This window comes from Ruditapes philippinarum, unplaced genomic scaffold (assembly GCF_026571515.1).
Source record: "Ruditapes philippinarum isolate M1 unplaced genomic scaffold, ASM2657151v2 ctg2319_1_1_1_1, whole genome shotgun sequence".
Taxonomy (NCBI): domain Eukaryota; kingdom Metazoa; phylum Mollusca; class Bivalvia; order Venerida; family Veneridae; genus Ruditapes; species Ruditapes philippinarum.
The window spans coordinates 128,379-153,088 of record NW_026851975.1 but is presented as its reverse complement, the minus strand read 5'-3'; the positions used below and the strand labels follow the sequence as shown (position 1 = coordinate 153,088).

The 24,710-nt window shown below is 31.2% G+C and overlaps 1 protein-coding gene and 1 non-coding gene across 2 annotated transcripts; one reads left to right on the top strand and one right to left on the bottom strand.

Moving 5' to 3' along the window:
• Positions 1-695: 695 nt before the first annotated feature.
• Positions 696-24,533, top strand: LOC132744446 (calpain-5-like). The gene is made up of 13 exons (XM_060733161.1): positions 696-884; positions 9,463-9,666; positions 10,830-10,961; positions 11,549-11,760; positions 12,161-12,350; positions 13,249-13,439; positions 14,983-15,060; positions 15,546-15,726; positions 17,711-17,833; positions 18,346-18,542; positions 22,448-22,566; positions 23,105-23,244; positions 24,323-24,533. The coding sequence occupies exons 2-13, from the start codon at positions 9,514-9,516 to the stop codon at positions 24,503-24,505; spliced, it is 1,899 nt and encodes a 632-aa protein (XP_060589144.1). The 5' UTR covers positions 696-884; positions 9,463-9,513; the 3' UTR covers positions 24,506-24,533.
• On the bottom strand, positions 16,770-16,842 carry Trnaf-gaa (transfer RNA phenylalanine (anticodon GAA)). The gene has a single exon. It is a non-coding gene; the product is annotated as a tRNA-Phe (tRNA).
• Positions 24,534-24,710: the final 177 nt, after the last annotated feature.

Genomic DNA, 24,710 nt, shown 5'->3' with positions numbered 1-24,710 from the left:
TAATTTACTTCCTTTCTAAGTATTTTTAAAAAGAACGTCGTAAAAATGTTTAAGTTATATGTTAACCCATGGTCTTTCAAATAGATATTTCTATTTGAAAGGCCCTGGTTTACTGTACTTATGAGTACATCTAAAGTAATTTGATCTATATAATGGAAGGTTCTGTAATACAATGAATAATTAAGATGATAGTATTTAGTATAAGACATAAAAACAAACCAGGAAAGAATTATGCATGGGGGTTAGTTGTTAGTATATGTGAGATACATGAGCCAATATATTACATAAATTTATATATAACAGAGATAAATAAGTGTACTAGAATAAAATAGTATAACTCATCAGATAAATTGAATGGCCATTCTTAATTACTTGGAACAGTTATTTATCAAGCAGCTTTTAATAAGAATATTCAAGTTATTTTTAATGGTTTTTAATCAATATTTGAAAATACTGATGGAAAATGTGCTCCAGTTTAAAGGTTTGTTTCTGTCGTGGTGTTACTATAACAAACGTTTCTCTCGCGGTGTAACTGTAAAAAATGTTTCTCTCGTGGTGTTACTGAAACAAACGTTTCTCTCGCGGTGTTAATGTAACAAACGTTTCTCTCGCGGTGTCACTGTAACAAACGTTTCTATCGCGGTGTTACTGTAACAAACGAGAGTTTCGCGTATATAATATATGTTTCCAATAAGTTCAAACTAGTGGTCTTTTAACGCGACCTGTCGTAAGCCGTTTTATAAAAGAAAATATTGATTCTTAGTGGCTTCGTGTTTGAACCGAGAATATATATACTGGTTAGTATAGTGAAATATAGTGCATTAAATCTGGATATATAGGGGAATATGGATTATAAAACGCTGCGCATCGGATTTTGTTAAAAGGTATTTCCTTTATTGCAATATCAAAGCGTTTTGTTGATAAAATACCTGTAAAGATTAAAAGGACATTAATTACATTGTATATATTTGTGAACATGCTATCGTATTTAGAATGGGGAAATTGTTTACTTTTACATTATATTATTTGTTTAATGCATACTTTCACTTTAAGAGAGTGTCATTTGTTACAAAAGGTTTTTTTTATCAAATATTAAGTTTATGTTTTTTGTTGTAAAACAAACTTAGTAATTGAATTGGCAGCGACACCCAGGAGCAAAACGCTTCGGACTAGTAATCTAAGGATTGCTAGCCGCGTTGGTTCAAACCCCATTTCGGGAAGGTGGTTGTTTTCTTAAGTAAAAACAATACATTCATCTCTCGGGACTGGTTGGTTCCAGCTTATAAGCTTCCCATACAATCGAACTAAAATAAACTATAGAGTAAGGGCCGAATATTTTACTATATATACCAGAATAATAATAACATGCTGACACTTTCATGTCATTCACTTTAAATACTGTTATTGTATACAACAATGTGTATGGTGGTTCTACAATGATCAATTTTTGCGAATCAATAAGTTTCTATATTATAATGAAGAAATGTTTTCAGATTTTATGTTTTCGATCACAGTTCCTGCATTATAATATGCTTGTAATTAAACTTGAATAAAACTGCATCTAATAGACATTTGAGATGGAGTCATACTTTGGGATAAATGATGAAAAATTACAAATTACCCAAACAAAAGATCATATACATAAATCTGGAAAAAAACTATATTGTATATAAATACATGTAAACATTTATGTAACTCTATCTTATTATGATTAATAAAAGATATGACAATTTAAAATATTGAAATTTTAAAACTATTCAATCATCATTATCATCATTATAATAATAAAAATCAAAATCACAACAATCTGACTACACCACCACCACATCAGCAGCACCGTTATCATCATCAACAACATCATCACCATCATCATAAACAATATCTACAACAATACCCTTTATAAATGTTATAATGTTGGCTCTTTTGTCCTGGTGCGGTAGCTAAACTGTGTTCTGGTAAAATTCAATGTGGCTAACTGTCGTGATCCTGAGTGAAAACTAACAACACCACATACGCACGCACGCACGCACGCACGCACACCACTCCTTTGTCATATTTAAAAGAAGTTACAGGTTAAACATCAGCATAAAGAAAGCACCTATTTGTTTTTCTCTCCTCCAAGGAAGCAGAAATCAAAACATTACGCATGATTGGGTAAGAATGATTTATTCAACATAATGGATATTGATTTGGTGCACTCCTCACTGAACGTTGATGTTTATATATTGATTGAACTAACACGTTAAATTAATGTTTCTATACCCCATTAATTGCATGCTTTTTACTGTAGTGTCTTAAAGTTCAACCTCGACATCATTTTTACTTTTTTATCAGTGTTAACAAAAACGTATAAACGAAAAACAACAAAAAAACAAAACAAAAAAAACAAACAAAAAACAGAAAAATGATAAGTGTGACAGGGTTTAAAAGCATTTTACACACATTGGTATAAATTCATTGTCATTTAAGAGAATGATGAATCAACATAATGCACATGTTATTACTGGTGTTATATTTAAAATGTATCTCGTTTGAACGAATTATTATTTGATTATAATGAATAATTTTGTTTCAACGAAATATTATTATTATTATTAAGCGGCCTTCAGCTTTTACTTTCTGATGAAAAAAACATAACGATTCTGTATTGTTTCAAACTAAGTGTTTCAGTTATTTGATCTAGAAACTCATTGTTATATTGTACTTTATGTTGATCTTTTAATCGTGTCGCTGAAGTATATTTAAATCTCCCCTCTTGGTCAGACTAATCTGTCATAATTTTTGAACTTTGAATGGTTTTCTATTTAGATTTACATGTCGTAAACCGCTTACATGTGTCTAATAAGATTTAATATTTAAAAATTTAAATATATAAAAATAGAACAGTTACATCCTTCTGTATATACTGTATAATCACAATTGTTAAAGCTGCATGTCGCCAGATGAGCCAAAATATTTTAAGAAAATCGAACTAAAATTTAAAGATAAGGAAAAGGACTCGAGATTCAAGTCATAATTTAAATGTTGTGTGCGATTAATGACCATTTTTTCAGTATTTATCACTATATTTGCACTGCGTGACTAACGCAGTAAGGGCTATTTTGCACATTTTGATATAATTTTTGTAACTAAAATGAAGTGTTAGCGTCATTTTCAATACGTAACTTACTGTCTTTATTCACGTCACAATATTTTATTCTTAAATAAATTTTCAAAATTTTCATGAAGAAAAGCTAGAATCTGAAGGCATCATGCTTTAAAAAAAAACTTGTAAACGATTTTAATAGATCTCATAAAAACCGTTTACGATACATTTCAGAAAACAATTCCCCCAGACAGGTTGGGCGTTTGCTCCATCCCTCTAGTTTAAACGTCAGAGAAAAAAAGAATATAAAAATAAAAACTTTACGTTAATAATTGCGTTCAATTTATATTTAACTAGGAAAAAATAATCAATAATTCATGTGACCTATGAAAATTTTTATAAATATGTTTCAGAACATATCGCTAATTTAAATGTTAAATAGAGATCTTAGAAAGAGTGGGGCAGTCTTTGTTATACTGTCGGTCGTTTTTATTTTGTTTTCGAAACATTTTCTTATTATCAATTACTGTAACTCACGATTACAATAGTCAATCTTTTGAAATACATTACTTATTCAACTCAACATAACAAGCGGAAAATGAGCATAATGTCACTTTAAAGTTCACATTAGACATTTGCCACCCTGTATACCATCGACACCAAAGATGTTATAATATTATTTAAAATTGATTCGATAAGAATATTTTGTATAACTTTATGTTACTTTCACAAACATGACCTTTTGATAAATTCTGACCCATTAAGAACGAGGAAAAATATTTTCTAAAACTTGAACGTACAAGAGTAAACATTGATACACATTTTAATGGCCAGTGTAAACAAGAACCAAAGTGTTTAGCACAGTTTGACTTTATAACATGTAATCTACAAGTACTTGCAATTTACAAAGTATCTGTATAAGTTGATCGGTAAATAATATACAAAATAACAGGTTAAATTCGTTTATGTATTTATAAAACAAGTTATAATCGGCCTATAGTGTTTAAATGCCCATGTTTATTTAACAGCTCAAAAGGGATTCTATAACATATATATAGTCTTTGTTGAACTGGCTATTCAATTTACAAATTAGTCGATAAATTTCAAATTGAAATTTTATTGTGTTTACTACTAAATTATTCCAATGTTTGTTATTATTCACTTAGTTGTACTTTATTATGCATTAATTATACATTTTCATTAACTTGTGTGTACCCTTAATAAAAATTGTTTGATAAATATTTTAAAATTAAAAACTTTCCCTATTCAATACTTATCTTTGCCAAACATTTGTATGTGCCTATCAATCCATCAAAGGTAATGAAAGATAGGGTGTAGATACAGTGATTTATTTTCAAAACAGTTTGTTCAAACAAGTGGTCAGCTATAGGTAGAAAATGTCAACGATTACCAGGTGACATAATTCTTAAAACTGTAATTATCACGATTAGTCTATTAAATACCGGTATGGCACCACAATACAATTTCACCAATCTAAACGAGAATTGTTAATAAAAAACATTAAGTTAGCACAATGACAAATTTGAGCACTATTACATTTTTTGCCGTCTTTTTTTGCCGTCAGAAATCAGCGAAGAGGATATAGTCGAGTAATTTGGCGCCATATCATTACATAGCGCATTCGGATGCGGTACTCCGGCGTCATATAACATTACAAAATATGAGAGCGCAACTTAGGTATCATATAACTGTAACCATCATCAACACTTGGTTCTCGGGTGTCATATAACAGTATAGTACATCTGGGAGCGGTACTCAGCCGTCAGTTAACTGTTAAGTATACCCATATAACTGTATGACATACTGAGTTTTAAAAAGTGTGTTCTGTATTGCTAACCCAATATTGAAACAGTCAAGAAAATTACATCTGGACGGGGTGGTCGGGTGTCATATAATAGTATAGAACATAGGGGAACCGTACTCGTGCGTCATAAAACCGTGTAGACCATCACATCTGGACGCGGTAATGGTCATACGGCATGTCATATAACAATAAAGAGCACATGGGAACGGTACTTTGTCGTCATATAACAGTACAGAACATCACAGCGTAGTACTCGAGTGCCTTATGATTGTTCAGATAATCTGGGAGCAGTACTCGGGCGTCATATAACAGTGTCAAACACTTGGCCTTGGTACTCGTGCTGCATTCATATATTATATTACATCTGCACACGTTGTCCGTGCAGTCTCGTTTTACTTTTATCTTTACAAAATATTCGCAATTTAATACGAATCATGAATTTAGCTAAATATGTTTGATATGATTTTTGAACTTTCATGAAGATTTTATTTTCGAAATTCATTTCTTTCATGATAGCAAATATCAAAAAGGCTTTCATAGATGCTGAATATCCTATTCATACATACACACATAATGCCTCTCTTTAAACACGGATTTTTCATGTTATTATTATCAAGTCATAATTCAAACCACACGTAGACGAATTTAAATAAAATTGTATTATGCATTGAATATATAATATATTTCTTTTAAATTTATCACGCCGTCATTTTATTTGAACGTAATGTCATTATTAGATCGATAAATTCTATTTGTATTATGAAAATCTATCAGTTTCTTTCAATAAGATTTATATCTATAGAAGGGTATGTTTATCCTCATCAAAGGTTTTTTGTAGTATTGATTTTTAAATGGAACAAACAAGCTGCTAATAGTTTAAGTTGCGGATCGATTTTCTTTAAGGTAGAACACCCCTAATGAATTTCGGCATAGTTCGTTCACTGGCGATTATTTACATGTTCGAATTCGGCTGTAGTCTTAAATGTATCTACAATGTAAGACCTTGACACTTTACCATACAATTTCATTCAAAGTTTATGAAAAGTCATTATGAAAATACAAAAATTGAGCTGTCAACCTACTTTAGTCCGGTCACATTGCACTGACGTATATGCTGGCCTGGGTCTGCTGGTTAAGGTTAAGGGTTGATTGAACAACTAGTTGGTTACAAACGTGTGGTATATAGTAGGCAACTGGTGTAAATACGTACTGCAAAACAGTCGTGAATTTCCGTAATTTTCCGTTAAATTTATCTTGCTTATCATTTTTATTTTTTTTATTTTATTTAGTATTTTTTTTAAGTTTTATAACGAGAGTCTCCTATAAATCTGTGTTATATTGGCCACGCTTTTATATCTGTATTTTATAAATGTTTTGTACTATGTAAATATGCATGGATAAGACGTAAATCAACAAATAAACTGCTACTTTTAATTAATTAATTAATTTATTTATTTATTTTTTTATTTTTTTTTTTTTGGGGGGGGGGGGGGTGTACTTTGTTCCCATAAATTACTCGTGTAGCTTATTATATCACATGTTAATAACGACCGTAAAATGCCGATATTTCTCGGAAGTTGCCGATTACCTTCTTGATCATATATCCAGGATCCTTTATTTTCAAAAGATAAAATATAGAAAAAAGGCAAAGCACGATTTATTATATTATGTTCTCATTTATCGTCTGAGTTTTAAGATTTTGGTGACGTCAATAAAGAGTTATAAATTTACTTTATTGGGATTAGACAGTTCAGTTTTTAAAAGAATTATAATTTTCAAAACTGAAATATAATGGGGGAACGATCCAAATGTACCTAAGTACTTAAAATGAACATGAATTTGTTCGTATTCATAATACACACAAATACTTTCTGTTTATTTCATCATGAAACTTATTGAATTAATTTAATCTGTGTATTTCATAAGGTCAAACTTTATTAATAATTCTATACAATGGAGTATGATAGGAGATTTATGCGTGATTATTTAAGTGGGAAAATTAAAGTTTTTTCTCTCATTTTATTGTACATGTATACATAGGCAAATAGATCACTTCCCGTTATGAAAGTGTGCGACACGTTTAAAGTTTATTGTTACATTATTACATGTATATATATTACATTCTAATATTCAAAGAGTAATAGCAAGAAACTAAATGGTTTAAATTATCGTACACATTAAAAAATAACAACATGGTTTTATTACAGAATATTTGGACAAATTACGAAATATATATAGAATGTAATTTTGCGTCCATTTATCAATTATATGAGCAGTATTATGTTATTGTAATATTAGTTAATTTTACAAAAGACCGGTGGTGACTTTTTCAACTTCATGAATTTCTGTTTTCATCCTTCATGAATTCACAATTTTAACTTAATGAGTTCAAGATTTTAACTTAATGACTTCACGATTTCAACTTCATGAGTTTCCAATTTCATCCTTCGTGAATTCACAATTTTAACTTAATGAATTCACAATTTTAACTTAATGAATTCACGATTTTAACTTAATGAATTCACGATTTTAACTTCATGAATTTCCGATTTCATCATTTGTGTATTAACGAATTTAACTTCATGAATTCATGATTTCAACTACACGAATGTACGATTACAACTTCATGAATTCCCGATTTCACCCTCCGTGGATTCCAAATTTAACTTCATGAATTCACGATTTTAAGTACACGAATTTACGATTGTAACTTCACGAATTCACGATTTCATCTTTTGTGAATTAACAATTTGACTTCATGAATTCACAAATTCAACTACACGAAAATTTCAACTTAATTCACGATTTCATCCTCCGCCAATTGATAATTTTAACTTCATAAATTCATGATTTCACCTACAGGAATTTACTGTTTTAACTTGATGAATTCAAGATTTTATCCTCTGTAAATTCAAAATATTAACTTCAGGAATTCACGATTTCAAGAACACGAATTCACGATTTCAACTTCATGAATGAACTACACGAATTCACGATTTCAATTTTTCAACTTCACGAAGTTGAAATTGTGAATTCGCGAAGTTGAGATTGTGAATTCATGAGCTTAAAATCGTGAATTCACGAGTTGAAATCGTTAATTAACAAAGTTGAAATTGTGAATTCACGAAGTTGAAATTGTGAATTCACGAAGTTGAAATTGTGAAGTTGAAATTGTGAAATCGTGACGATGAACCTGATAATTCAAGAAGTTCAAGATCACCCTGTTCATTCGTATTATTGTCAATTGTTAACGTACGTAACCAGATCGCGCATTTTTCAATCGTTATCATTTGTTTTTGTTTTTACCCCACCATTGTATTATGATTTTTCCTTTTAAATCTAACTTTAATAAAAACTCAGTTCTGCGGCTGTCAACGGAATCGATTTGTACTTGTTATTGATTTATAAAAATTAAATGATTGTTCACTTAATAATAGCACTTAAAAACTTCAAAAATAAAACGTTATCTATTCAAGCCCGGATTTTGTAAAGTATCAAGTTAAACAGAAAACGGGAACATTATAATAATGGTTATTTAAACCTTTTGTGAAATGACAACCAGCATTCCTTAGATTATATTTTATTATTATTATTATTATTATTATTAATTATTATTATTATTATTATTATCATTATAATAATTATCATCATCATTATTATTATTATCATTATTATTATTATTATTATTATTATTATTATTATTATTATTATTATTATTATTATTATTATTATTATTATTATTATTATTTAAATATGTTTTCATTATAGTATCATAATAGTATGTTTGATATAATTTTTGCATGTATTTTAATCAAATGTACAGTAACAAATACTGTAAAACACTTCATATTTAAAGTGAAATGTGTAAAGAACACGTACATAACATCTCAAATGTTCAATTCATTGTATTAAAAAAGAAAATCAGTTAAGAAATATCAAAAGAATGGGAGAAAAATCAGCTGCATGTATATCGATCGTGATACCCTTTAATATAATATCATTTTATGCTATATTATTACATTTATTGAATTAAGAAAAAAAAGAATTGTACGATTTTTTCTCTCTCGAGCAGATGTAATGAAAACTTGCTCTACGGCTGTAGTATTGAAATTAAACCGTTCGAAACTAATCGGATCGATTGAACTCTTTTAACATCTGGGGCTTTAAACGTTTACAGATTTTCATTCATTTTCTATGGATTATTTTCATTGCATTATTCTATACATCTTTCAATTCGAATGAAGGAATATTTTATTTGGAACCCCAAATGTACTTTACTATTGTAGCTTAACTATGCGATCATATATCAATGAATGCGACCTCAAAGTGTTGATACAAAAATAGAAGATAATCCAAACAGGATCTTTTTAATAAAGAACCAAGTCAAAAGGGTATTTGTTATATTTTCGTTATATGTTTTAATAAAATACCATGAATAAATAAATTTGAATCGCGAAAAATTCGAAAACACGAACTTGCGAAATGAATACCCGCCCTGAATACCCGAAAACAAAAACGCTAAAACAAATAAAGATATTCCTTCTTTTTTCAGGATAATGAAGACTCTTTAAAAGGGCAAGCACAATTTTAATTCAACACCAACATGCCGACCAACTTCAAAAACCAGAAATATTCCTCAATAAAGAGTGACTGCCTAAAGAGAGGTGAACTTTTTGAGGACCCTGAATTTCCAGCCAACAGTAAATCTCTGTTTTTCAGTAGGGTTGAAAACGAAATAGAATGGAAACGACCAAAGGTATGTTCAAATGTAGTATTGACAACTGAAAGATGAGGTAGATGAATCTGGATAAATATTTCTGATCCAGTTAAATACGAGTATGTGATCCAGTTAAATACGAGTATGTGATCCAGATAAATACAAGTATGTGATCCAGTTAAATACAAGTATGTGATCCAGTTAAATACGAGTATGTGATCCAGATAAATACAAGTATGTTGCGGTTAAACATGTCAGGTTTTACTTAAACAGTTCGAATTCAGGATAATTCGCAAACCCAACTTTTGCGCAAACCCAACTTTTGTTTGAGCGCAAACCCAACTTTTATTGACCACTATGTTCAACTACATGCAATATGTTATAGAAGCGAGCCTAAATATTGAAACGGTTATAGGCAGAGTTTTATCAACCGCGAAAAAATATTCAATTTTATAAAGTAAAAATCATTTATGGTTCAGGGTAATTCATTTTCAGCTACTGTCAAGCGATCAATCTGAATAAAATCAGCGCCCAATGTACTCTACGCAAGAAATAACTTAAGTAGATTAATCTTTAGACAGACTAGTCAAACGATTTTTTTTTGCTGAAATGTATGTTTCAAGTATATTTTATGAAAATTGAACGCCCTATGTTCAAATATGATGTCTGAATTTCATATGTTGTAATATGTTTGTAGTTTTTCATGCATATTAAAATAGTCACATAAGAAAGTGACTGGTATCTTGATAAGACATAGCCTGCGAAATCCGAGATAAAGCATACGTCACTAACTCTCTAGTTATTCAGATAGCTTATGGAATGCCGGTGCCCATCCGTGCCTATAATAAATAAAGGTCTTCGAATTCTTTAATCAGTATAGCTGGAATAAAACGCCATATGACTTGTTGTGGTATGTACCGTCCCAACATGACCCCCTGATGATGATGTTGGTGCGACGTGAAAAAAAATCCTTAAACGATGTGGTAAAGTATATTTATTCATAATTTGAATAATAAAATGATGCGAAAAAGTATGCTTAAAAACATATGATTTTTTTAAGGCAAAAGTCATTTCTACCGGAAGAGCGAATCAGACAATTCATAAATATTGTGCTGCAAAAATGAGGCGTATCATAGAATTTAATTCTTGACATGCGTAGTTACGAATCAAATCACCATCTGATGTTAATTTTATTGTTTTAGGAACTGTGTAAGGTGCCAAAATTGGTTGTTGAGGGTGTAACTACTGACGATCTCCACCAGGGGGAGGTAGGGAACACGTGGTTTGTTACAGCGTGTGCTAGTCTTACAAGGGAGAAGAAGCTCTTCAACACAGTAAGAATAGAAACCTTGGTTTTCTTATATCATATATTTCTTAAGAAATCATCCTTTTTTGAGAAAACGTGTTTACAAAAGCGGACACTTCGTCCGCAAGTAACACTGTAGAAATATTTCAATTTCTTAACAAGTGATACTGTTTATAACTTAGAATGGCGAAGTATTGAACCTTAATTCTTATGTACCTCTCATCATGTACATAAAGGAATTGAATGGTTTTGTAATGTTTTGGAAAATCCGATGGCACGTGCGCTAAGTTATCAAAACACCTGCTAAAAATGCTGTTCATTAATATTTCAGGTTAAATGATAATAAAATAATCTTTTCCTTAAATATCTATCCATAAATGTAATATTAAAGCCTTTCAGGTACTGGTATTAAAAAGTACGTATGAAATGGTAAATATAAATATTAACCGGAAGTCGCAGTCTATTTCGACAGCAATTTCTATTTATATTACCTTTTTGTGTCACGTGTTGGTTTTTTTCCGCAGTGACGTCATTATCTGAGATAATACCAATATGGCGGCCCGAATACATGCTCAAAATGAAATGGTCTGTTATCATAATTAATCTATGTTTTAGGTATTACCAGATCTCAAGAATCAAGAATGGAACGAGAAAGCTGATAAACCATCATACGCTGGCGTATTTAAGTTTAATTTTTGGAGATATGGGGAATGGATTGAGGTTGTCGTTGACGACCGATTACCGACGAAAAATGATAAACTTGTGTTTTGTCATTCCAACTCAAGAAATGAATTCTGGAGCGCATTGCTGGAGAAAGCGTATGCCAAGTATGTATAAGCATGTAAACTTATATCATAGTATGTTTATTATAAGTACCATCAGCATTGTCAATAACCGAATGTTATATTCAATTTATGAAGTCATTCAAACGATTTTATTCTACAAAAGATTTCCCGTTCGGTTTGAAATTGGTAACTCTTAATTTCATATCGGTTTAGTTTCAAACACTTTTCACATGCTAATGAAGTAAGTGGAACTAATTCCGTTTTTTGCGTCACATTCGAAATGTGCGTGTCAAACCGAGCAATATCTATGTCCTGCAACGGTTTGACATTTGACTGTCCAGTGATAACTGTTTATTCGTCTAATATCAGAAAAAATAATAAATCTTTCTGCATAGTCATGTGATTTGAAAAATAATAGTCATGTGACCTGAAACCATTTCAGGTTGTACGGCGATTACGAAACTCTTGGAGATGGTCGCACTGCCGATGCTCTTGTGGACTTTACTGGCGGTGTTGCCGAGAAACTCGTGCTGGCAAACCTTGGACTAAATGACCTCAACTGCCAGCTTGACTTCTTCACCAAACTGAAAGAAGCCCTTGAAAATAAAGCACTTATAAACTGTAACATTGATGTAAGAGTTTTACTTATGTAACGTTTGTAAATGATTCTTTATGCCTCTTTTTTCAAATTCACTATTCAATTAACATATCTGTGATCTTCGAAAGGCCATGGATGGGAAGTAATCTTGTCAGTTATTTGCTTATTGAAGAAGACTACACGTCGAAAGCGAAAGAAAAGCGTTTGTTTTCATTGAACTAATTATATCTTATAAAAGAGAATAATCCGCGTTAATATATAAAATTATACTGTCACAGAAATATTTTAAAAGCTTGATTTCTAAAAGCTGCCTATTAATGTCAGGTATAATATATCTGAGCGCAAAGTTTCAATTAATGTGGTGATATACTAGTCTTAATAGCCTCCTGGCGGCAGCTAAATATACCCACGTGACCAGTGTAGACCAATAATAAGCTGGCACTTTCATATCGTCTACTAATGGTCGTAATATTTCCCCTTTTTTTTAATCTATACATAAGAATGTTGTTTTGTTCAGATAAAAAGATGAACACGTGCATTTAAAGTCCCTTAATGCTAAAGATATGTTTTAATTTTGTATTTCTTCTGCCTCAATGCTCCCAAAAATACTCATTGGAAAATTACCTTTGGGATATCTTTTGCTTCTGTTGCTTGTTTGCAATTGATAAAGATATAGTATTTTGTATGGAAGTCAAATAACTATATTGTTAACATGTTTGCTTCTTTTATGACAAATAATTTTACATTCCGTGCTACTTTCTCTAGGTAATCTGCACCTCAATAGTTCTTTAACCATTATTTCTCCGTTATAAAACTCAAATGTTCTTTTGGAAGAAGTAAAAACAAAAATGTTTCTGAAGCATAATGTGTTTTTAAATATTTAGCATTTTGGTAAGGGATAAAAATATGATCACGTTTTTATCTATTTTCAGTGTAAAAAAGAGGACAACGACAAAGAAACGGCCCAAGGTCTTATCCTAGGTCACGGTTACAATATAACTAAAGTTATGGACATTAGTGTACCGAAAAAACTTCAGAGTAAAATAGGTCATGAGAAAATGTTCATGCTCCGGCTAAGTAACCCATGGGGGACTAAAGAATGGTCGGGGCCTTGGGCTGATGGGTAAGTAGATTTTTTTTTGGTAAATAGTAAAATATTATGATCTAAGTGTCCAACAACACCGTACATGTTACAACATATCTCAGTCTAAATAACGCTCCGCCTTTAGATCTGACCGTGACCAAATATGAAATCATTTCTGGTGACCTTTCACACAGCCAATCATCGGCGAGCTTTCATAATTTTGAAAGCGATATGGTCTCTAATTTTAACCCTGGGAAAATCAATTCTGAGTACGATTTCGAGAACAAATATGATGTTATCCATAAAGCCGACAGGTAAACTTTATTAGTTCAAGTTAATAAAATTTTGTTAATAATTACTTCAAACATTTTTTCTTTTACAAATCAACAATTTGTTTAACTTCCCCGGGAAACGGTATTTTGAATTGCTTATGTAAGCATATACAATATATCTAAAAACACAATACAATATACATTAACTAATATGTGATATGGCTGATATGTTTGATATGCCTATGCCTATGTAAAAACCGGTTTGATTTTATGGCTAAAATAGGTTTCTCAAGAAATCCGAGTTATAAAGAAAGCGAAACATATACGGTCGACATCAAACCTATAGAAAAGATATAAGAAGATCTGAACTTTAGTCAGATTGCAACATATCTGTATGTGACATACGTACAAATGATGGCGTGGCCAATGTTCATGTGTATTTGATTTCATTTATACTCGCCACCGATTGCCTATATGGCCGTGTCCTCCAGAAGGGTATTAGTCATTCTATATTTTTGGAGGATAGTGCAAGATACTGATACAAAAAGATGCCCCAATTCCAGAAGTGTCCCCTGGTTCTTTAACGTGCCGAGTGTTAAAGCACTCTTGCAGGGGCCTCGATTTAAAGTATCTGATTAGAAAAAAAAAACTGATTAGTTATTTTAGTTGGCAAGCCCAAGATCGAACCTACAATGTCGAGATTACAAGTCTCGCACTCTAACCTCGTGAGCTATGCAGTCTTGCATGGCCTAGTGGTTAACGCGGAGTATTAGTAATCGAAGGGCTGCTGACCTCGCAGGTTTAAACCTCGTCAAGGCCAAGTCGTTGTTTCCTTGAGCAAGAAGCCTATTACTGGGTGGTATTGTTCTAGCACAAGAACCGATCTGAGACTGTTTCAATGAGTTATAGCTTCCAAAACAATCAAACTAAAGTTAAATAATAATTCTGTTCAAACTAAGTGATAGCTTCCAACACTATCAAACTAAAGTTAAATAATAATTCTGTTCAAACTAAGTGATAGCTTCCAACACTATCAAACTAAAGTTAAATAATAATTCTGTTCAAACTAAGTGATAGCTTCCAACACTATCAAACTAAAGTTAAATAATAATTCTGTTCAAACTAAGTGATAGCTTCCAACACTATCAAACTAAAGATAAATAATAATTCTGTTCAAACTAAGTGATAGCTTCCAACACTATCAAACTAAAATAAGTTCGGTGTAAACTACGTACTATGCTTTACAGATATCAGACAAAAAATGATAATACAGATTTGATTCAGAAATTATTTTAATTTTCTGTTTGTAGAGCACCGGAATGGAACTCTTTGACTCGTCATGAATGGGACAAAATGGGTATCAAGTTTGAGAGTGAAGGTGAATTTTGGTAAGTTAAAGGCCCATTAAACTTCAAAAAACGGAAATATTTTAATTTTCTAAACTTTCTTTATTTTTGATGTAAAGGTACACTAACAGTATATATTTATTATACCGAACCAGCAGTTTAATGATATTTTTCGCCGCTCTGCGAGAGTCATTCTTCATTGAATGTGGCTAGGGGAGAAAACAAGAACATTACTTTTTCTTAAGTCTTTTAAGAATGCTCGCCCCTGGTTAATATTGCACGTGTGAGGATGATAGATCGAAATTACACCATATGACGTCACATAAGCATATTATGTGGGGTATAATAAATGAAAAAAATATGCACTATCTTCTCCTACTCAACTTTTCCTAAAGAAAGGAACAAAAATAAACATATATGTGCATTGTCAATACGTGATGTTATATCTAATGTGTATGCATGTCGCGATATAGCTTTTTCTAAGATAATGACGTAACAATAGAAAAATATGTACATATATATTGCAGGATGAGCCTGGACGATTTTGTCAGTAATTTTACCAATGTTGATATATGTCACTTTGTCAACACCTCCATTATTTCCCTGAAGAAATCATGGCACGAGAGCGTCTTTCACGGGGAGTGGCACGTGGCAGGAAGAAATGGCGGAAGTGACTGGAACTCAAGAACGTTTCTTAGTAATCCACAGGTTAATATAATTGAGAATTTTGCATCCTACAGTACACTATTAGAAATTAAGATTTTTTTTGACAGGTTATATGACCCTATATAAACGGTTGTTTGTAAATATAACCCGAACCTCCAGAATTTATAATACTGCCAAATTCCATTTTTACAGATAAATAAAAGTAAGATTTTTTCAGCCATGTATATCAAATTTTATAATACTGCACGTTTGTAACGTCGCTTTTTATTGGATAATCGCGACGTTTATATAAATTTATAAAGGAAACTCGATTTATTCCTCTAAAAATGGTGCTTGCTGTATTATAAATTCGTTATAAATATTTCTTACAGGTTATATGACCGTATATAAACGGTTATTTGCAATATAACCCTCACCTAGCGGCTGGGGTAATATTTACAAAAGGGCCATATAACCTGTCAAACATATTATAACTAATAAGATTATCCAATGAAAAGCGACGTATTAAAAAGTTGAAGTTTTAAGTATAATCATTTTAGTGTTGAAGCCACACTATGGTTCACAAATATCATTAATTCTTCGAGTATACCGATAGCTCTTCTAAGTTATAAACATTAATATGTGTCTACTTTTATGCCGATTTTACTTATCTTCATCCCACGTGGTGTTTGAATCAGTGCTGAGACACAAATTTAATGGCCCTTAGACTCAAGGTCCTTGTCAAGAAAAAAAAATCGCCTTGCCCGAGTTTCGTACCCGCGACTTCTATTGAGTGAAGCGACGGGCGGACATTTACCTTTATAATGCTCTAATTAATTGCAATCACGACACCACGGCCTCTATAGGAATACTTTTTTTTCTAGAGTGTCAGACTGCCTGTAAATGTCCAAAGGTCTGTGATTATAAACCTTCTGCTTTTTTTTTGGGCCAAATTCTGCATTGACCTGGCATTGCCAAGAAAGGGGTAGTGTAAATGACCTATCATGTGACGCTGGTGCTGTTACAAAAATGCAACGTGGTTTTTGTGGCGCGTGATGAATCCTTCTGTTCAAAAATAATTGTTCAGCCGCCGAACGTTCCGCTCGCGCCGGAACCCGGGATCGAACCAGGGACCTTTAGATCTTCAGTCTAACGCTCTCCCAACTGAGCTATTCCGGCTGATGGTAGCTAGGTAGAAGTTTGTATTAGATATTTGAATTTTAGCAGTATCAATTCCATTAAATGAAGTGCATGTAAATGAAATCAGGAACGCCTATAAATATGCAAATTTTATTCTCTGACGTCATCATCACACACAAATAGATCAAAAACTAAATTCTAAGGACATCAATATAAACTAAAAAAATATTTATTATGAATGAAAAGTTGTTTAATACTGAATATGATGTTGTTGTCTGTTTGCTCTACAGTATGTGTTTGATATACATGTAACTGAAATTATGTTTAATACTGAATATGATATCTTGATACTGAATTATGTCACCGAAATCTTGTTTTATACTGAATATAATGTTTCTTTGCAGTATATTATTACTGAAATGTTGTTTAATACTGAATATGATGTCATTTAAATGTAGTTTGATACTGAAAATTATGTCAATGAGATCATGTTTTATACTGAATATAATGTGTTTTTTTACAGTATGATATAACTGAAATGTTGTTTAAAACTGAATATTATGTCACTGAAATGTTGTTTAATACTGAATATTATGTCACTGAAATGTTGTTTAATACTGAATATTATGTCACTGAAATATTTTTTAATACTGAATATTATGTTCCTATACAGTATGTGTTTGATATAATTGAATGTTGTTAAAACTGAATATTATGTCACTGAAATATTGTTTAATACTGAATATTATGTTTCTATACAGTATGTGTTTGATGTTATTGAATGTTGTTTAATACTGAATATTATGTTTCTTTACAATACGTGTTTGATATAACTGAAATGTTGTTTAATACTGAATATTATGTCACTGAAATGTTGTTTAATACTGAATATTATGTTTCTTTACAGTATGTGTTTGATATAACAGCCGTGAAGGATAAGATAATGGTATCACTGGAACAATATGATATAAACATGTCCCGGCAACAGCTCGGCATTAAACTTAATGAGATTGGATTTCAACTGATGAAGGTATGTTCATGTACATGTATATAGATATGGGCTTGTTGACTGACTGACTCAATCAATGAATAAATCAATCAACCAATCTATTAATCAATCAGTCAATTAATAAATCAGTCGGTCAATCAATGAATTTATCATCAACCAGTAATTAAATCACTAATTTATCAATCAATCAATCGACCAACCAACCAACAAAAAATCAATCATAAAATCAATTAATCAATCAAAACAAATCAATCAATCAAACCTCTAACAAACAAACGAGTGTGAGAGTTAACGTACGAACTAGCAAATGAAAGAACAGATGAATGAAGGAACGAAAAATGAAACTTTTCTAAGTTAATCTTCGAATGATCTAAACAAAATGCAAAAAATGTTTTTTTTTTACATTTAAGGTTAAGGTGGAATTTTTAAGGGCATTAAGAAGCACTATCATATTAACCTGATTATTTTATATTTTCTGTTTTGTCCTACATTAAAATCTTGTATAATTCTACATTTGTTTATACATTTTACAGGTGGAAGAAAACCGCAAATACAGAATTCACATTAACGGAGATCTGATGTTCAAATCGGACTATTTAAGATCTCGTAGTGTTTTCGGGTCCATCGAGTTAAAGAAAGGACGTTACGTGCTTTTCCCGACGACAAAAGACGCCGGTGACACTGGGAAATTCATGTTACGACTCTACACATCAAGTCCGGCGTCCAGCAGGTAATTTTATTTTTGTATTGTTAGTTTAGGCCTTAAAGAATATGCTTGTTTCCCCTCTCGCAGCATATCCACCAAATTCAATTCTACCCAAAAATTATTGAAAAAAAATGTATAAATAAAATAAAATAAAATAAATAAATGAAAAAATAAATAAATGAATAAAAATGTCAATTCTTTTTATTGCATGTCTAATTATTATTATTATTGCAGACTTGAATTTTTGTTGATTTAGTTCTGAAACTTTGCATTCACTTTTTCCTTTTTTTAAGTCTATACAATTCAGATTTATTATAATTACTTTTGAAAAAAAAAAAATTTAGATTAAAAGATATTTTCCTTAGCTACATATCTACCCTGCCCAGGATGGCATGGGCCGCGGGAGGGTAAACAAAGATATTTTTAAGAATGACCTAATTAGAGTGTCCTATGTGTATTATGCTAGAACAATTATTAGTTATTAGCATATTCTTTAGCATCTTTTGACCGGAATATACCGGCGTAGCACGGTAATTATCGAGGAATGACACGTGAATATGACTGTGATAGTATTTAAACGACCTTTTCCGTCTTTCTTACAAAATATATTCTTCTGGTCACTAAATAATACTTTATTGCTACATAATATTACCATAATGTATGTCTTAAATCTATCCCCTCATACGCTTTCCATTCCGGAACTGTGCGTCACTTGCAGATTTTAGACTTGACTTAGATAAACGGCATAGATCTCTTGATACTAATGTTTCTTTAATCAAAATAGTTTCGTCTAATGAACGAAGTAGATTACTAACCAAAATATGTTTTGTTATCAGCTATGAATAATATGAAACTGGTTATTTGACCCGGTATTTATGGCTGTAATTGAAGTTTATATAACCAGTGTTTTACAGAAAACGTCACGATTACATAGTGAAAATTGACGTTACAAACATACAGTTTTTTTGGAAATAATATACTAGTAAACGTCATAATAACCGAATGGAAATCGACGTTACAAACGAGCAGTTTTATAGAAATTTATATGATATACCTGTAAATGTCACGATTGCCCAATGGAAATCGACGTTACAAGTTTGCAGTATTACAAAAATGATATACTAGTAAAGGTCACGATTGACCAATGGAAATCGACATTACAAACTTGCAGTATTATAGAAATGATATACAAGTAAACGTCAGAATTAACGAATGGAAATCGACGTTACAAACGAGCAATATTACAGAAATAATATACAAGTAGACGCTACGATTGCAAAAATAAAATAGACTTTACAAATATGCATTAAAACAGTAAAATTGTAATATCCGCAGGATAATGGGCATGAGGAAGTAAGTTGATTGAAACACCCCTTCGTTCATTTCATCTATCAGAGGCACAATTTGGCACCGTCTAAACCATTCATGTGTGACGTTTTTCTTTCATCACGATATGGTCCTAAAATTTATTGAAATTCATAATTATGCATCATTGTTCTTCCTTCGTGACTGAAATCTTGAACGTACCTTTTATTTGAGAGTTATAATCTGTGGTTTGGGCGGAAGTTTAGTGAGCATTTGAATACCTTTTTTTCTAATTTGTTACTCAGTTACATGTCAAGTTTCTGAAAAAGGTATAAGATAGTAAACGAAAATTGGGAAATTATCCTGCTTTATGATTATTAAATTGTTGTTGTGACTAGATTGTTAACAGCGTGGTTTAGCACCACTTGATGTAAACAGTTTAATAGGTACAAAACAAAAGTTCTGTTTACTTTAAGTTCATATTCAACGGCAGAATTCTTGAAGTAAAAGCTCGAGTTCATAATTTATAGTGTATCAGTACGAAAGGAAAAGAACGAATATTACTGAGGAATTTAAATCTAGAGTTATAAAATAAACACGACTTGTGCACATAATGTGAAGTTCTACAAGTAGATTTACTACTGCATGAACTTATGCCTAGATAAAAAAATGAATAATATTTTTATATGATTTAAATACTGAGTTTTTGAATATTTTTAATAGTTTTGCACAAGTAATGTCAGATTTGACCTTTTATCACTTTTTTACTAACATTTTATTATAACTTGTATAACGTTTCATCTACTAATAATATACTAATGTTTTCAGCAAAGTGTCATCGACTGCTTGGTAAGAATTAATGTCACGTGTGTCAAGCGATCAAGTACCGACAATTGACGTTACGTCACTTGTGACGTCATATTTTAATTAGTAATTGACGCTATAAGTATAACGAATGTACTCAGTAAAGTGCATATTTCCGACTGAATAAGAAGTATATGTTAGTGTTCATCCGTGCTGTTCTACAGAAATTAGAAACTTCGAAGGGTGCGATAGCGACAGGAGAATGTTTCTTATTTCTGTAAAACAGCTAAGGATGAACACTAACATATTTAGTGTCAAGCTTTATTTGGCCCTTGATTACGTCACTACGCGGTACTATGCAGCACTATGAAAAATAGAAGGCGACTATGAACGGATTTAAATCTAGTATAGACTTTTTTTCTTCTATGAAAATTAACACACATATTTTTTAAGAAATACAGCGTTTTCATTGGATGACAAATAAAGCTTGACACTAAGTTAAATAAAATCAGTTTTGCCATTAGAGGCTTGATCAAAAATGACAATATACAAAACATGGCGAACTGTCGTTTGTGCTTTTTGCACCATCAGTTCCTTTGTTTCCATTAAATGATAAATTTGAAAAATTGTGTCCATTGACAGCATTTTTGTTTTAAAGACTGGACATCTTGTATGTCATCCGACTCAAATTCTATTCCCTAAGTCTCTTACATGTAAAATGAATAATTTGATTTTAAAATTTAGGAAATAACAATAAATTGAGGACAGCAAATACAATTTTCCCCAAACTTTATACAACATACAATCTAATTACATATACGACAGCGTTGTCAATAGGATCATAATATCTTAGAAAAAAAAGGTTGAGTAAATGATACATGTTTGATAGTACCCTATTGTTTTACTGTTATTCCTTTTTACATATTTCAAATGCTTTTTTCGCTTGACACATGATAACTAGTTAATGTTTTTTTTTTCATTTTAAATATAACTATTGTCTAACTGCTTAACATCATGTCTTTGTAAAACAGGATCAATTTGCTTATAGTCAGAAAACCCTTTACAAAACCAGTTTAAATGCGTTACAAAGTCAAATTTAGCATATATGCTAATTTTCCACAGGGACGGAAGTTGTAATTAGCGCATGCGCATGAGCGTAAACCAGAGCGCGCTGTGAAAGTTTTCTTTTTCTTCAGTATACATGTGCGTGTTTTAGACAAATATATGTCATTATATATTTAAGTTTATTTTAATTAAGTTTATATAACCTTCGTAAAAAGTGTACTTTATGAGTTTTAGATTCATGTGTAACATTTGTATGGTTGTTTTTATTACTCATAGTACTGCTTCCGGTAAATAATCCTGGTATTACATGTATATCCGTTTAAAAAATATGTAAAGCAATAAAAGGTCGGAAATAGTAATAAAACTCTTTACCTGTGTGATGGTTATTGGTATAAATATAATACATATGCTTAAAAAAAAGCTAATGTTAAAATAATAATGAGCATGTTTACATAACTATACATCTAGATTAATATACATATCTTTTTTTCTGTATTTTAAATTCTTTTAATGTCTCAATAGTCTGGAGCTATTTTTGTTTTTGAAAGCGATCTTGAAATTGCTAAATTTTGTACAGGTTCCAAGCATTTTGATAGTCCTTTTTTTTCATTTTTAACCATATTTGATAAATTTCAAAGATTAAGGTGACGAAACTGTAGCAGACAAAAATTATTTTATGTACCAATCATTTTCATAAGAATTATACGTCATGAAATTCTTTGTAAATATATTATTATATCTTCTTTATTTCATAGGGAGCTAACTGAAGAATGTCCTACAGGAAGTTGCTGTGGTAAGCCCCCTGTCCAGGTGTCTACAATAACAATAGAGGGCGCTTCGGGTCTTGAAATTCCTGCAGACTCGAAAGTCAAAAGTAAGAAAGTTGCTTCTTATATGCTTTAAAATATTTCTTTTATGTGATATAACATTACCTTAACGTTTGGAATGACAAAACTTTATTTTAGACACGTTATTGTCGCATTTTACAGACATTCTTTTCCTAAAAAATACGTGCACAATCTCATACACGCAGACTATCATAATTTAACAGACGACATTTTTAGCAGACGACAATGTTCTCATCATGCAAATGGTTAATGTCTTCTGTTCAATTTTGTTATCTGGCACAAAGTATAATGACTTCGCATTGATCTTAAGATATTCACTAAAGCTACTATAAATTCATTGAATTTCGTGGGCATGCAATTTCGTGGCTTTGTAACAACGAACATTTTGGTAGGTTTTTAAATCCGTGAACTGAAACACTTTGTGCAAACAAATAAAATGCCATTAACGCAATTCATACGAATCATTTTTCAGCAGACGAAATGATATTTCGTTGAATAATAAAGTCTTGAATTAGTGCCCCATGAATAATAATGATTTTTAAATATTATGTTTGTGTCTTATAGCCATTGATCCATACGTGAAGATCATTTGCGAGGGAGAGAAAGTTGTTTCAGAGAAATTGTTAAAGACAAACAGTCCACAGTGGAACATCAAAGCAACATTTTACAGGAAAAAGCCAGATCTTGAGCCGATTACTATTGAGGTATGTTTAAATGAGTAGTGTCCAAAATGCCATCGTTATGTAGTATTTGTTCAGTTTTGGTGTTTCTGTATCTTTGGGTTTATTTATTTTGTTTGTGTTGATCTGGAATCCTCTACTCCTCGATCCTCTACAACCAATCATCTTGCCATTTAGTTTGCAAACTACTTGGTCATGATAGATGACCGATACGTAAGTTAAGTAAAAACTGGAATCTTAGGGTCATCAAACTACTTGAAAGAACTGATGGAAGGCGTGTTTTCGAATTATGAAACACTCGTGCTACTAATCAATGGAGATAACTGCTGCAGACTGTGATAGAAAATATATACGATTATTATCACAAATTTGTTTTAAGTATTTCTATGAAACGGCAATAATAGAAATTGGTAACTTTATAACATTTCAGTTTTTGTTCTGATTTTATAAATAAATAAATAAATTAATTGATAAAATTGAACTGTATTTTGACGCGTGTACACTGATATAGAGGTTGTTGGGTCTCTGCAATTAGAAACGACGGAATGTGAAGGAGATATCGCCTTATAAAATGTTGCCAAAGTTTACCTTTGTCAGAACAATTTCTAGTAAAGTCTACTCTTTAATTCTCTATTTTCTAAGATTTGGAACTTCTTCTTTCTCAGATTTGGAAATTCTACTTTCTTACATTTAGAACTTCTATTTTCTCAGATTTGGAACTTCTATTTTCTTAGATTTAGAACTTCTATTTTCTCAGATTTAGAACTTCTATTTTCTCAGATTTGGAACTTCTATTTTCTCAGATTTAGAACTTCTATTTTCTCAGATTTAGAACTTCTATTTTCTCAGATTTGGAACTTCTATTTTCTTAGATTTAGAACTTCTTTATTCTCAAATTTAGAACTTCTACTTTCTCAGATTTAAAATTACTACTTTCTCAGATTTATTACTTCTATCTTCTCAGATTGGAGACTGTGACTTTCTTACATTTAGAACTTCTACTTTCTCAGATTTAGAATTTCTACTTTCTCAGATTTGGAACTTCTTTTTTCTCAGATCGGGAACTTCTATTTTCTAAGATTAAGAATTGTTATTTTCTCAGATTTGGAACAGTAACATGATGATAGATGATTTTATGGCGGAGGCGAGGGTGTTGGAGCCAGGTAACGAGGAGGGAGAGAAGAAAAAATGTGATTTATTTGGAAGAAAGAAAGAAAAAGACGCCATCCAACCAGGAAATCTTCATGTTTTCATAAAATCTAGTAACGATCTGGCTTACTTGTAACTTGTGAAGATATCAGCGCTGTTTTTTTACCATGAACGTTGCATCACTTTGATACACCATTTGATACGCCTTACTTTTTCTACTCTGAACTCTGAATATATATTTTTGTTAGACCTTTTAAAATGTCCTATTTTTTAAAAAAATTTGGAGGTGGATGGTTGTGTTACAATTTAGATACCTTGTTGTTTTTTTTTTTTTTTTTTTT

Bases quoted from the DNA above. Each gene is read 5' to 3' on its own strand.
- LOC132744446 (XM_060733161.1), top strand. From the start codon at position 9,514: ATGCCGACCAACTTCAAAAACCAGAAATATTCCTCAATAAAGAGTGAC. The intron at 15,727-17,710 runs GTTAATATAATT...GTTTCTTTACAG, and splicing joins CGTTTCTTAGTAATCCACAG to TATGTGTTTGATATAACAGC. The intron at 17,834-18,345 runs GTATGTTCATGT...TACATTTTACAG, and splicing joins TTGGATTTCAACTGATGAAG to GTGGAAGAAAACCGCAAATA.